The sequence below is a fragment of the Cricetulus griseus genome, chromosome 3 (assembly GCF_003668045.3).
Source record: "Cricetulus griseus strain 17A/GY chromosome 3, alternate assembly CriGri-PICRH-1.0, whole genome shotgun sequence".
Classification (NCBI taxonomy): domain Eukaryota; kingdom Metazoa; phylum Chordata; class Mammalia; order Rodentia; family Cricetidae; genus Cricetulus; species Cricetulus griseus.
The window spans coordinates 171,942,583-171,956,230 of NC_048596.1; the positions used below are offsets into that span (position 1 = coordinate 171,942,583).

Sequence of the window (13,648 nt, forward strand, 5' to 3'; positions counted from 1 at the left end):
AAATCTCCAAACAGATCAAAGAAAATAAAGCCTCTGCCCACCTGACGAATGTTAGAGATCGGGGCACTTACTTCCTGCAAATGATGTGGAAACTGCATAAAGTGACTAATAGAAGCCAAGTGCTGACAATACTGAGGATAGTCCTTCAATCTGCAAATACATAAATAAATAAATGGAATAATATTCGTTCATCATTTCATGTTAACAACAGAAAGAAAGTTTTTCTTTAGACAATACTATGCGAAAATCACACAACCCCAAAGCTTAACAGTGGGAACACAAGATCAAGGCCAACCTAGCTTTATCTTTAAAAAAAAAAAAGGGGGGGGGGTGGGGACATGCAGAGTGGTTTCGGAGAGCGCCTTTAATCCCAGCACTCAGGAGGCGGAGGCAAGTGGAATTTGAAGGCAGCCTAGTATACAGAGTGAGTTCCAAGACCGCCAAACCAAAGCTGTTACACAGAAGACACCCTGCCTCGAAAAACAAAAACAAACAAAAAACCTCCAAAACACTCCCCAAGTATGGTCACACAGGCTTGCAATCCCAGCACTTGGGACAGTGAGGGAAGAGAATTGTGATTTCCAGGGCAGAATGTGCTACATAAGATAGTCAATCAAAGCTTTTAGAAAGTGATTTAAAATTAAATAGTATAAAATAAATAAAGTCATTACCTCTGCTTTTTAAAATACCACATTTTACTACCCCCAAAACAATGGACTGGGGGTACAGCTCAGTACACACTCAATGTGGAAGTGAGTGCATGTGTGTATGACATATACTAGTTATTGTTCCACACAATGAAAGGATACTACCCAGAACTAAGAAGGCTGAGAACAGAAGATACCAAGAGTCAGATGAGGGTTGGGGCAGAAGAAAGAGTATGCCAGTATATGTACTCACCTATTTTTAAATCTATCTAGTGCAGCAATACCAAAATAATACATTTTTGATCCAAAAGGCTTCCGTAAGGCTTCAAGAACATATCGAAGGGCCAGACCTAATGCCATGTAAGTGACCAGTCCTTTTTCAATTATGCCACCAAACAGGCAGGCTGTTATATGTAATTCTTTATCAGGGTACTGGGGGAAAAAACGATATTCTTCAAACAAGTTCCTCAGCATACAGTTAAATACTTCTCTCTCCCTTTTTATAGTAGAGTCTTTAAATCTCTGTAGCATTTCTAGTACCTAGAAAAGCAAGATAAACAGTACAAACACACAAACGTTACCAAGAGTCTTCCTTATATATCTTAATGGCAGACTTGCTAAGAAAAGTATGTACCAGTAAGGAAAGAGCTTAACACAAACATTAAATTTACAAAAGATAAACAGAAATACAACATTTTATGTGAATCTCTAAAATCCTTGAAAGGCCACAATGATTTCTAATTTATGAAAGCATGAGTAATTAGTACTCCTAGACACTCACCTCATCAACAGACATGGTTGGATGTGGTGGGTGATTATATATTCGCTGGAAATAGCTGTTTGCTTCATCATCTATCTCTTTACTGAAGTGCTGATTGGCCTCTGGCCACACCTGAGACAAGTCAGCTGTTGGGGGGAAAAGGGCTGTCAGTACACCCATGTAAGTCTTTCTTTAGTTCCCCCAGAGAGCTAGAGACTGATAAGGTTCTAACTTTTGGGGGTGAAAGACAAAAGAAACTTAAGTATCTAAAGATTAATTTTACTACTATAGTAGTCCAGGCAGACAAGAACAACTTCTAAACCAATGGCTTTACTTAGTTCTACTAGAATATTTTCTAAGTCATACTGCAGTAAAATGTTCACTAGGCTACAACTCCTAACACAATTACCATTAACACAGTCCACTCATGGTTAGCAAATCTTTATTGCTTTGTATTAAACACAAGAATTAACACAGAGCACGACACATAAACACAAAGCATGCTACAAAACATTAACATTCAGACAGACCTTTCACTCTAACATTTTCAAGTCAGTTTCTATTATTATTATTATTATTATTATTATTATTATTATTATTATTATTATTATTATTATTATTGGGAGACAGGTTCTCAACTATGTACCTCTGGCTGCCCTGGACCTTGGTATGTATCTCTGGATGGCCTTCAACTCACATAGATCCATCTGCCTCAGCTGGAATTAACAGCCTGAACCACCAATACCTAGTCTTTTTTCTTTTTCCTGAAAAATTATTTTGGATGTATGCATGTTTTGCCTGGAAGTATGTCTGTGCACCGTGCACATACCTGGTACTCTCGGACACCAGACAAGAATGTCAGATCCTCTGGAAGTAGACTTACAATTTCAAGCTGTTACATGGGTATTGGGAATTAAACCTAGTCCTCTGAAAAGGACCCAGTGCTCTTAACCACTTCGGGTTTTTTTGTTTGTTTGTTTGTTTTGGGGGGGGGTTGTTTCTTGAAAAACAAAACTATTAGTATGTAAACATTCAGTTAGCCCAGGCTAGCTAGAACTTGCTTCTGTTGCTCAGGTACAGGAATTACAAGTGTATGCCACCATGCTAGCTCTGTCAATTCTTCTACCATCAATATTTAATCACAGCAATAAGACATATGAGTCATTCAACTATGCTGATGGGTATATATTGGTATTTCTTTGGGGTAATAGTACTAAGGAAGTGAGTCTTAAAAATTGGTCTTAAATTTGATTGTATATATTACACAGTGATATTTATAAAGTAAATACAATATATACAGCCAAGTTAATATGCAATTTACTTCATAACCTTAAGTAACTGAACAGAAATCTGAAATTATATTCGCTATTTCGCCTGACTTTTTTCCCTGACTTAAGAAAGGGTCTCTATATATAATAGCCCTGGATGGCCTGGAATTCACTATGTATACCAGTCTGGCCTCCAACTCAGAAATCCACCTTCCTCAAAATGCTGGGAATTAAAGGCACGTGACAACACGCCTGGGACTCCTGACTTCTTGAAAGCTACACCAATAAATCTGTATGTGACAAGTGAGAAAGTCTGTATACAAAACTTTTCCCTTTCCCATACCGACTCTTACTTTCATGGTAACACCCTGAGGACACCACCACTTACTATAATTTTGTTTTGGCAGTCCAGAGAACTAACAGAATGACAACTCTAGTTTTATTTTATGAATTCAAATTTGTGTATTCCCACAGATCTAAGGACATGCATCATCCGATGTGATTATCAACATGTAAGTAAATGTTTTTTTTTTGTCTATATAATTCTAAGGAAAACATACAAAATTTTGTTTTACATGTAGCAGTCACACTTCACAATCACAGACAACACTACCACTTACAAGGTTTCATCTTACTCTGCTGGAATGTAGGCTGGTTGAGTCCAGAGGTGCCCAGTTTCCTCTGTACAAAAGGGTCGTTGTTCACTGCAGGAAGTCCAAGGCCCCCAGTTCCTATACCAGTCAGGCTTCCTGTGCCAAGACCACTTACTAAAGAGAATGAAGGCAGCCAGAATTTCAGTTAGTACTTATGTTATTCACTTCAAAGAAAAATTAATTTACTGTGTATACATGGTGCATTATGAAGACATGTGTACCATGGCACAAGTGTAGAGGTGAGAAGACAGACTGGAACTGTTCTTCTCCTTCCATCTTTACATGGGATCAGAGGATCAAACCACATCTCCAGGCTCTTAGGGTCAAGAGCCTTTTCTACTGAGCCATTTCACTGGCACCATCATTTATGCTATTAAATGCGTAAATTTAAAGTGTTCTCTCTCCAAGAATACATGCAACCATTTAACAGCTATCATGAGCCAGGGTTTTTCTACTTATTCCTCTCAATTCTAACCCCAAAACTAAGCAAAGAACAATAACAACCACAAAGTCTAATAGATACATCTTTGTTAGGAAGGCTTTAATAGGCCCAGTGGTTTTAGTTTAAGTAATCATCAGGTCTAGAACCAGACACCAACAGTAATTAGGTCACTTCATGGGTTTGTATCCTAACTTACAGCCTACACAAGAGAAGTATGTGTAAGAACAAAAATAGAAACTTTACTTCACCATAAAATTATAAATCAGTAATACTGAGAAGGAATTAAAAAGGTTTTAAAGGTTTTTCTATGTGGTTATAGTACAAGTCAGGCAGAAAAGCTTGAATTTGACATGTATAGTCTTGTTTTGTTTTGTTTTTTGAGACAGGGTTTCTCTGTGTAGCTTTGGAGACTATCCTGGCACTCGCTCTGGATACCAGGCTGGCCTCGAATTCAGAGATGTACCTGCCTCTGCCTCTCGAGTGCTGGGATTAAAGTCGTGCACCACCAACACCCGGCATGTATAGTCTTTTCTACCTCTGTGATTCATAGAGCTGAATCCACACCATTACCATGTGACTGGTCCAGTAGGAAATCCCCAGCACCAAAAAATATCATAGAATGTAACAAATAACTAAGTGAACACCATGCTACGCATACTATCATTCGGTAATACAAAATTCTTCCTGTACAGCTCAACTGAATTTACTACCATAAAATCCTAATCATTTATTACCATTAAGAGGAACGAAATTACACGTATTTTTTTTTTTCTCTACAAAGTGGGATGTTGACATAATAGCTTTCACATATTGCTAAAGTACCTTTTCTTTTCCCAGTTACTCCAAAACCTTTAGCACACAGTAACTAGGGCATAATAAAATTTATAAATTCATTCCAACTGTACCCAACTTCCCCTTACCTGGAAGTTGTGATGAAAGTCCTCCAATACCACTGAATGCCGTTGTTTGATTTGGGGTTGAAAGAGGTGGAAATGCTTTTGCTGGTGACTGAGGGGTACTGAATGCAGAACCCAAATTTGGAGGGAAACCCTGCATACTCTGGGTGTGAGGGGCAGCTGAACCACCTATACTAAGAGATGCCATTCCAGCAAGAGGGTCAATCTAAAGAAAAACACAACAATGTATTACACATGTTTTGAGGAAAAGCAGTTATGGCACAAATATAGTAATTCTTAGTAATACTTCTTTATGCTCTTAAGCACTTTAACACCCACACAATTATAATAATAAAACAGTTATCAAGTCTGCTAGTCATTTTTCATACTATATAAGTAACAGATTTAAAGAATTAAGCCCTGCCATAAAGTACCAGAGCTATAGGTGGAAACTACAAAACTAACAAGATAACTGTCTCCCTATTGCTTAACTGCTAATTTTTAGTAATAACATCGGGCAGATACTATACTACTAGAACTAATTTCAACCTGTTGCTTTACTTACAACATAGTAAAAGATTAGAAATTATCTTTCAGTTCAAACACTTCATCAGATTTTATAAATTTTAAGGTCAATAAGATCACCTCTGATTTTCAAAATCGACAAAAACAAGATGTGGTATTCAAACAGATTTAAAAAAAAAAAAAATCTAGTGACTACTCCAAATATCTTACAGCTTCATGAGTATGGGAAATGACAAGCAAATGTCTTTCCTAAAGTAGACACTGAAGAGTCACTAAGTGCCTTTCCTTCTTTAAAACCCCAACCTGCCAATCAGTGCTCCTGAAACAGAAGTGGACTATGTTGCTCCCACAGAGAATGGGGTGGGCGATGTCAGGGAGTAACTTAAATGTACCTTGTTTTTAAAAGAGCAGTTCAGTTGAGAGCTGAAGAGCCCAGTTATAACAAGTCGTTAGGCTCTAGTACTGTTGCTTGGCCCGTGAAGCTACAAACAAGACACATCAGATTCAAAGGCAGTGCTTATTTTCTTGAGAGTGTAATTCTAATTTTAAAAAGAAACCCTCTTCATTCACCTAAGTACGTGGTTTTGTTTTATATCTTTTCTCTCAGTTATGTGCTATTTGATTATTAAAGTCTATCCTCAGTTATAATGCCTACAGAAGGATCTCCTTTAAAATATGCTACACATGCAGGTATCTGAAGTATAATAAAGTCAAGCTGTTACTGAAGATGCAGAAGCTTGGTCTATTCTGAATCTATGAACAAATGAAGATAAGAACTTTAGTAGCATTTTGTTACCTGAACAGGAGAAATGGCATCTAAGCTGCTAGCACTAGGAGGGCGACCTTTTGGCATAACTCCAGGTGGTGGCTGTCTGGCCTTATTCATTACATTACTGCAATTGGCTACCATGGTGAGAATGGTCTCTGATAACTCCTGAGAAACACTCCTACAAGGAAAAGAAAAATGAAATACATGCTTGCTATTTACCAGAATACCTAAAGGTATCTGGTAAAATAGGATCATCTAATAAGATATTCTGGAGCACATGGCTATAATTGCATCTCACCCCTTGCATCTGAACAGTGGTTATCTTCAAAACTTATGGTAAAAAATCATACTTAAACAGACATGCTGTACTAGTGGCATTAGGGAATGGGGGCAGCACACAAAGCAGAACATGCCTATAATCTCAGCAGCCAGGAGGCTCAACAGAAATACTGCTTATCTCTGGGAGTTTGGGACTAGCCCAGCTGATATAGTAAGACCCTGTTTCTTTAAAACAACAACAGAGCCGGGCATTCGTGGCGCACACCTTTAATCCCAGCCCTCGGGAGGCAGAGGCAGGAGGATCTCTGTGAGTTCGAGACCAGCCTGGTCTACAAGAGCTAGTTCCAGGACAGCCTCCAAAGCCACAGAGAAACCCTGTCTCAAAAAACAGTAATAAACACCTATACTCAGAAAACTTCGGAAAGCACTTATGACTTCTATGAAGTCAACAGTACTAGACAAATACAGCAAAACTACAAAAAAGGAATTGACATAATAAAATATCCCGATTAAATACTAGTGAATATAACTCAATAGCATACTCAAAATATTAGTGAGATCCAATAATAAGATACAAAGTCTAACCACCAAAAATCTTACTAACATATGAGATCACATACCAAGAGAATAAAAAACATTTCACATGATAACCTTACCAAATAGCACAAAGGACTTTGACAAAACCCTTTCATAATAACCACCACTCAAACTGGGCTAAAACTGTAATCCCCAGACTCAGGAAGCTGAGACAAGAAGGTTGCTAGAGTGGTTAGAGGCCAGCCCTGTGAATATGAGTTCTAGGCCAACCTGTGAAACATAGTGAGCCTTATCATCCAGAAGACCTACAGGAATTCAACCTGAAAAAGGAAACCCATGACAACCCATGGGTATCAACATAGCAAAGCACTTCAAACTTTGCCCTAAATCTGGAACAAGACAAAGCTCCATTCCCATCATGTAAGAGAAGAGTAAGAAATAAAAAACACCCAGATTAGAAAATAAGTCAGCCAGTTGGTGGTAGAGGGAGGTAGAGGCAGGTGGATATCTGTGAATTCAAGGCTAGCTTGGTCTGTATAGTAAGCTCCAGGACAGCCAGGGCTTCAGAGAGAAACCCTGTCTCAAAAAAACAAACAAACAGGGCTGGAGAGATGGCTCAGTGGTTAAGAGCACTGACTCTTCTTCCAGAGGTCCTTAGTTCAGTTCCCAGCAACCACATGGAGGCTCACAACCACTTTCAATAAGATCCGGTGCCCTCTGCTGGCATGCAGGCAGAAGACTGTATACATAATAAATAAATAAAATCTTTAAAAACAAAAACAAACAAAATGAAAAGCAGAGGCCTGCATTTGTAGACAACATGATCTTTAGTAAAATACCCAGCAACAAATGTTAACAAGGGGGGGCCACAGTGAGATGGCACCTGATGCCAAGCCTGATGACTGAGTTTGATCCCTGGAACCTGTATGGTAGAAGCAAAGAACTGGTTCCAGAAAATTGTCCTCTGACCTTCACTCCTTTGCACCCAAGTGCACCTATACAAAGATGTATACACACACAATAAATTTTTAATAATCGCTTTAATCAGCAAAGAAGGACAAGTTTTGCATACTGAAAATACCATAAAATGAAATAATCAAAGAATTAAAATACAAAGACATCCCAGTTCATGGACTGGGAAGTCTTACGTTTATTACGATGACAATTTATCTATGAACCTACTTTCTACAAAATCTTATCTCATATATTACTTCTGGTTAAATCTCAACCATTTGTTTAAAAACAGGCCTGTAGGGCCTGATTATGAGCTGAAGATCAAACACACTAATCGTGATCCCAGAGCTCTTTGCAATCTGCAGTAATGTCCCAAGTGACCTTGAAAATCATACAAAAATTCAAGGAACTTGAAAAACAAAACTTAATAGCTTTCAATTTCAACATTTACTAAAAGGATGGTTTAATTAAGACAGTATGACAGAGAAAAAGGAGTCATTGTATGTGTTTCAAGCAGAAGTAAGACTCCATAAATAAACTCATAAAACATGACCTTTTTGAGAACATAAACCAAAGAAATTATATGTTCATTTAGCACAGTGGTGTTAATGTTATAGTGACTTGTGACTAAAATCAACAGTCATTAAACATAGCTTTTTGATTGGTTGTAATGGTTTATACAGGGTCTTTCCACAAAGCATTGGCAGATCAGGAACTCAGATTATGAAGACTAAGCTGACCTCAAACCCATGATGATCCACCATCTACCTACTGAGTGTTGGAATTATGGGCAAGTACCACCCCAAGCCTGGCCCAATACAGTCATTTCCAAGTACATTCTTCTTACCCGGCACAAGCCTGTAGACAAGCCAACATTGTTGCTAGAGTTTCAGCAGGAAGTTGAGCACTTTTGGGCTGATCTTTCTCTGGGGCAAGTCCACCCAAAATAGAAGGGCACCGTCTCTTTAAAAAAGTCATACATGCTTGTATAAAAGGCTCCTTTAAAAAAAAAAAACAGAAAATGCTTCATTGTATTTTACATTTTTCTTAAATGCTTTCAAAACAAAGAACTAAACGATGTAACTACCATCTACAATAAACAACAGCAAAATATGATTTTAGATGTCATTTTAAAGGGGGCTTCCTGGGATAGGGATGTGGCTCAGAGGTAAAGCAATGGTGTAGCATTCCTTTTTTTTTTTTTTTTAAATGCTTTTTTAGACATTTTAGCCACCAAAATTTTTAAAGAATGAGCAATTCCTGCTTACTGCTTACCCCATGTTCTCTTATTTTATCTGTTAGCCACTTGTCAAGTTTGAGGTATTCACGCCGTGAAGCAAGTGCAGCAAGGTCAATAACAAAGGCAAATGGAGTGCCATTTAGCAGCATTGACAAGGCCTAAAGCAGAACATTTACAAAGTCAAGTAATAACCATTTCTTTGTACTATTTTCTACTTCCTGTTTTTAATATACATGTCTATTAAATAAAAAATCTATTTCCTTTATCATTTTTTTTTGGAAGGAAGTACTCTATTTAGAATTAAGACCCCATTTTAAAGGTCAACTCATGACAGCCTTCATACTACTTGGCTTTTTCAATTAACAGTATCAAGAGCAAAGCAAGAGTATAAATAATGACCCTTTCCCATTTTTTTAGCATCTACATGTAAGTTTAACACAACCTAAACACTAGTTACATCACTGATATTAACACAGTGATAAATGACACTTAGTCAACAGAAGATTCTAACAAATTTGCTAGAGTTGAAATTAACATACTTTCTACAAAATTATATCTCAAAATAAAGACTGAAGCTCATCCATCACTTGTTTTAAATAGTCTTGTAAGGCTGATTACACAGCTTTGTGGTAGAGTTTGCCTACCATGTCTAAGTCCCTGATATTCAATTGTGAACACCACTAAAACAATTAATCAAACAAATCAGCCTTTACCTGAGTCAGACCAATCAAAAATAAATGTTATGCTTACCTATCTAAAACCATTCTGTTACCTTTCAATGCACAAAGCAAAATTTAAATCTTAAACGAGCTAGTTACATATAAAACATTCCTATTACAAGTATATTATGTTAAAATGTACTAGTCATTAGTAAACTGCTGTTGCTGTATTCCTCTAAAATCACCTTCAAGTCCTGGGCCACGTCAAGTATTCGAGACAATTTGGCCTGATCATACTGTTCTCCTCTCATGTACCATTCTGCCATTGCATGCATTATAAGTTGGCGAATTGATGGAGACTGTCCCTAAGAAAAAGAGGTGGAAAGGTTAAATGGCAACCCTCCCAGCTATTTGATAAATATTACTACATATGCCTCCCTAATTTTCCATGTTCCCCTTATAAAAAAGAGGTATCAATACAGAGACTAAGCTCAGGGTCAATAACTATGTAATTATGGTAACATTATTTACATCATCCCAAACCTAGTCAACTAGTCCAAAAACTATGCTTTTTTATGGGCATGTAAGTCTTATTTTCAAGCATGAAATTTCAGACATAATAAGCCAAATGCACTGGTGTGTGCCTATAATCTCATCATGCAGCATGTTAAGTCAAAAGCTCAAGACTAAGTGTTTGTATTTGACGTATCAAGAGACCTGCAACAAAAAACTAAAAACAACACAAAAACAAAAAAATGTTGAGGAACTTGGCATAGTAGCACACTCCTGAAATCCTAGCATGTTCTAAGCCAGGCAGACATGCTTTTTTTATTTTATTTTGTGGGGTATAAGGGCATAAGGAGAGATTTACTTGTCAAGTATAGTCTATAAAACTAGGGGTGAAGGCATAGAGAAATAGGTAAAAGTGTTTGCTTTGTAGTATGAGGACTTCAGTTCAGATCACTGCCCCTGCATGACTATAAAACCCTGCAATGAAGCTTGCTGGCTGCCAGCATAACTCATGGTTCAAAGAAGAAAAGGGCAGCCTACCCTTTTGAATGCAGAATTCTCTCTCTCTCTCTCTCTCTCTCTCTCTCTCTCTCTCTCTCTCTCTCTCTCTCTCTCTCTCTCCCTCCCTCCCTCCCTCCCTCCCTCACACACACAAACACAGCCAAAAAAAAAAAAAAATGACACTTTGTCTCAAAAAATTAATAAAAATAAAAAACAATAAATGTTCTACTTTGGAAAGACAAAAAAAAATTCCACTCAAAGATATCTTTGGGATGGGGAATATAGCTAACCTGATAGAGTGCTTCCTTAGCACACTCAAAAGCCCTGGGTTTAATCCTCAGCAGCAGAGAAACCTAGGAATCCTAAACTGAAAGTTATCATCCAGCCCAGTCTGGAATACACATTGACTCTTGATTCCAAAGCAAAATAAAGATTCATTTGTCAATTTCCTAATCTATTGCTGAAAGCAACATCTGGATCTTTTGTTTTCATAGTAAACATGTAAGCTCTTCATTAATGTCAAAATGTGTCACAGACAGTAGCAATTTTTAAGGATGCTGAATATTAATTAATCTAACATCCTTATCCTTGCTCTCTGGTACTTTTTACAGAATTGACTAAAGGATTCTAAAAGTATGTTTGATGTTAATAAATTTGTCTTTAGAACAGAGATTTGCTTTGATTTTTATCTTATTGATATTTAGACTTATTTATTTAATGTATGAATGATTTGTCTGCAGGCATGTCTTGTGCACCATGTGCATGCCTGGTGACATTGGAGGTCAGGAGGACTTCTGGTTCGCCTAGAACTGAGTCACAGATGGTTGTGAGTATCCATGTGGGAACTGAACCCAGGTCTTCTAAAACAGCAGCAAGCAATCTTTAACTGCTGACCCACCACTCCAGCCTTAAAACACTGGGGTTTTAAAGGATGTCAATAAATGTAATAAAAAACCGATGAGCAAATTAGTTGTCTTACCTGCCCGTGCCATGCATAGTGCAAAATAATGGCAGAGTTAGGATGGTTTCCAAGGAAAATTGGCATCAAAGTAGAGATGAGTTCATGGCGTAAGGTGTGCCAGGAGGTGTTGATTTGTAGTAAGGCCAATACCAACATGTCTGGACAGTGTTTGATAGGGAAGCTGAAGAGTTGTTTCACTTGCTCATACTGCCCAACCTCTGCAAGCCTCAGCAGAGATTCAATCAAATCCAAGCTTTTCCTAACAAGAATGAAGAAAGATGCTTGATCATTGAAAATATTAACTATATAAAAAATAGCTTTTTTCTTTGGATGCTGGGCATTGAAACCATGTATTTATAAGCACTTAATCATTGAGCTATATATTCTTCAAATTCACCCCAAATTAAGTAATACCAGCTACAGAATAAAACTGCATAAATCACATTCCAACCATACCTTGGTATTAAAGAATAAATATTTTTTGTTTGTTTTTTAAGACATGGTTTCTCTATGTAACAGCCCTAGCTGTCCTGGAATTAGCTCTATAGGCCAGGCTGGCCTTGAACTCAAGAGATCCATCACCTGCCTCTGCCTCCAGAGGGCTGGGATTAAAGTGGTGCACCACCACCACCAGGCATGAATAAATATTCTTACATGTCTGCTATGGATGGATTTTAAACACTACGTACAGGCTTCTGAGGTTATATATAGCAAGGCAGGAAAGAAAGTTGTAAAGTCCCTCATTTCGTGAGCATTGTGTGTTAGAGGGAGAGGCACCTACTGCTATGACTATAGATTAATCTATGTATGCCTATATATTACTTTAAAAGGAAATTCAAATTAACAATCAGCTGATTTGCATAAAAGATCCTCATTACCAGGATTTTTATGACTGTGAAGAAAACCCAAATGTTATTTATAATAGTTAAAAAAAAAAAACTAAAATGTACACATTAATAATAAGTTTTCAGTAGCTGTCTTCTGATGTAGTGTACACGTGAAGTGCTTAACAGTAATTAGAATTTGGTTGGCTTAAATTATATCTAAAAATCTAACTCTATGTTTAGTCCTTGAGGAAAAGGATAAGGCCATACTATGGAAGGAAGGGTCAAGAAAACAAATGATGTATCAATGGCCAAAAAAAAAAAAAAAGAGTTGAGAGAATGTATACAACTGAAGTGTTTGGCAATGTGGCTGCATTCTGTCCCAGAAACACTTTTTAAAAATGACACTTTTTGAGCCAATTAGAATTAAATGTAGAAAGTACCAAAATATCACAACTCACAAAAGTAAAAATTTAACTAGGGACAATGTAACTAAAAGAATTTTTATTCATCACATCCTTTATAAAAACCTTTATGAAATCACCTCATTAAAAATAAAATTTCAGGGCTGGAGAGACAGCTCAAAGGTTAAGAGTACTAGCTGGTCTTCCAGAGGTCCTGATTTAATTCCCAGCAACCACATAGTGGCTCACAACCATCTACAGTGAAATCTGTTGCCCTTCTCTTGCATGTAGGCAGAAAACTATATGCGTAATAAATAAAAATAAAATTTCCTTTAAGTATATTAACAGTGTTACTTGCAGGGATGTTTACCATGTGGCAATTTCTCGATTGTCATCCTCTGGTGGTGCTTTCAAAATGTCAGTGGCAACAGTATGACAGGGGTAGTCAGCAAAGCAGAAGACCTCTGGGTTTATCAGGGAATGCTGGATGAAAGAGAGCTGCAACAGAAAGACAAAGTGCATACTGCCATCAAGGATTAGGAATGCTAAAAATATGAACCACTTTCATGAGGCTAGTATCAGGGTTGTTAGATAATTGCCCTTTTAAAAGAAGAAAAAAGGAACTATTTGCCCTTTGAAAAACCAGGTAACTCAGAAGATAGAAAGGGACAATAAGATGGTCTTGGAGATAAACATAATCAAATTGGAAAAGCTTAACTGCTGTACCTCAAAGAACTAAAACTGTGAAAATATAAATATAAACCTGATGGCAAGCAAACCAGTTTCCTGAGCTATGAAAAGTAAGTATAATATTGCATT

The 13,648-nt window shown here is 37.3% G+C and overlaps 1 protein-coding gene and 1 non-coding gene across 9 annotated transcripts in view; both read right to left on the reverse strand.

The window, feature by feature from the left end:
* Nucleotides 1-13,648, reverse strand: part of Cnot1 (CCR4-NOT transcription complex subunit 1) — an 87,882-nt gene that overhangs the window by 34,757 nt on the left and 39,477 nt on the right. For 2 of the 8 annotated variants that reach the window (XM_027405716.2, XM_035442604.1), the window contains exons 12-22: nt 13,200-13,327; nt 11,620-11,860; nt 9,875-9,994; nt 9,006-9,128; nt 8,578-8,729; nt 5,988-6,138; nt 4,691-4,892; nt 3,311-3,442; nt 1,429-1,553; nt 901-1,187; nt 72-150 (exon numbers count right to left, since the gene is read on the reverse strand). In XM_027405716.2, coding sequence (XP_027261517.1) covers nt 72-150; nt 901-1,187; nt 1,429-1,553; nt 3,311-3,442; nt 4,691-4,892; nt 5,988-6,138; nt 8,578-8,729; nt 9,006-9,128; nt 9,875-9,994; nt 11,620-11,860; nt 13,200-13,327 — 1,740 coding nt within the window. Of the gene's footprint in view, nt 1-41; nt 151-900; nt 1,188-1,428; nt 1,554-3,295; nt 3,443-4,690; nt 4,893-5,987; nt 6,139-8,577; nt 8,730-9,005; nt 9,129-9,874; nt 9,995-11,619; nt 11,861-13,199; nt 13,328-13,648 lie in introns of all 8 variants that reach the window. The other 6 variants (XM_027405715.2, XM_027405714.2, XM_027405713.2 and 3 more) reach the window with 4 other exon arrangements.
* LOC113834711 lies at nt 5,576-5,710 on the reverse strand. The gene has a single exon (XR_003483445.1). It is a non-coding gene; the product is annotated as a small nucleolar RNA SNORA50 (small nucleolar RNA).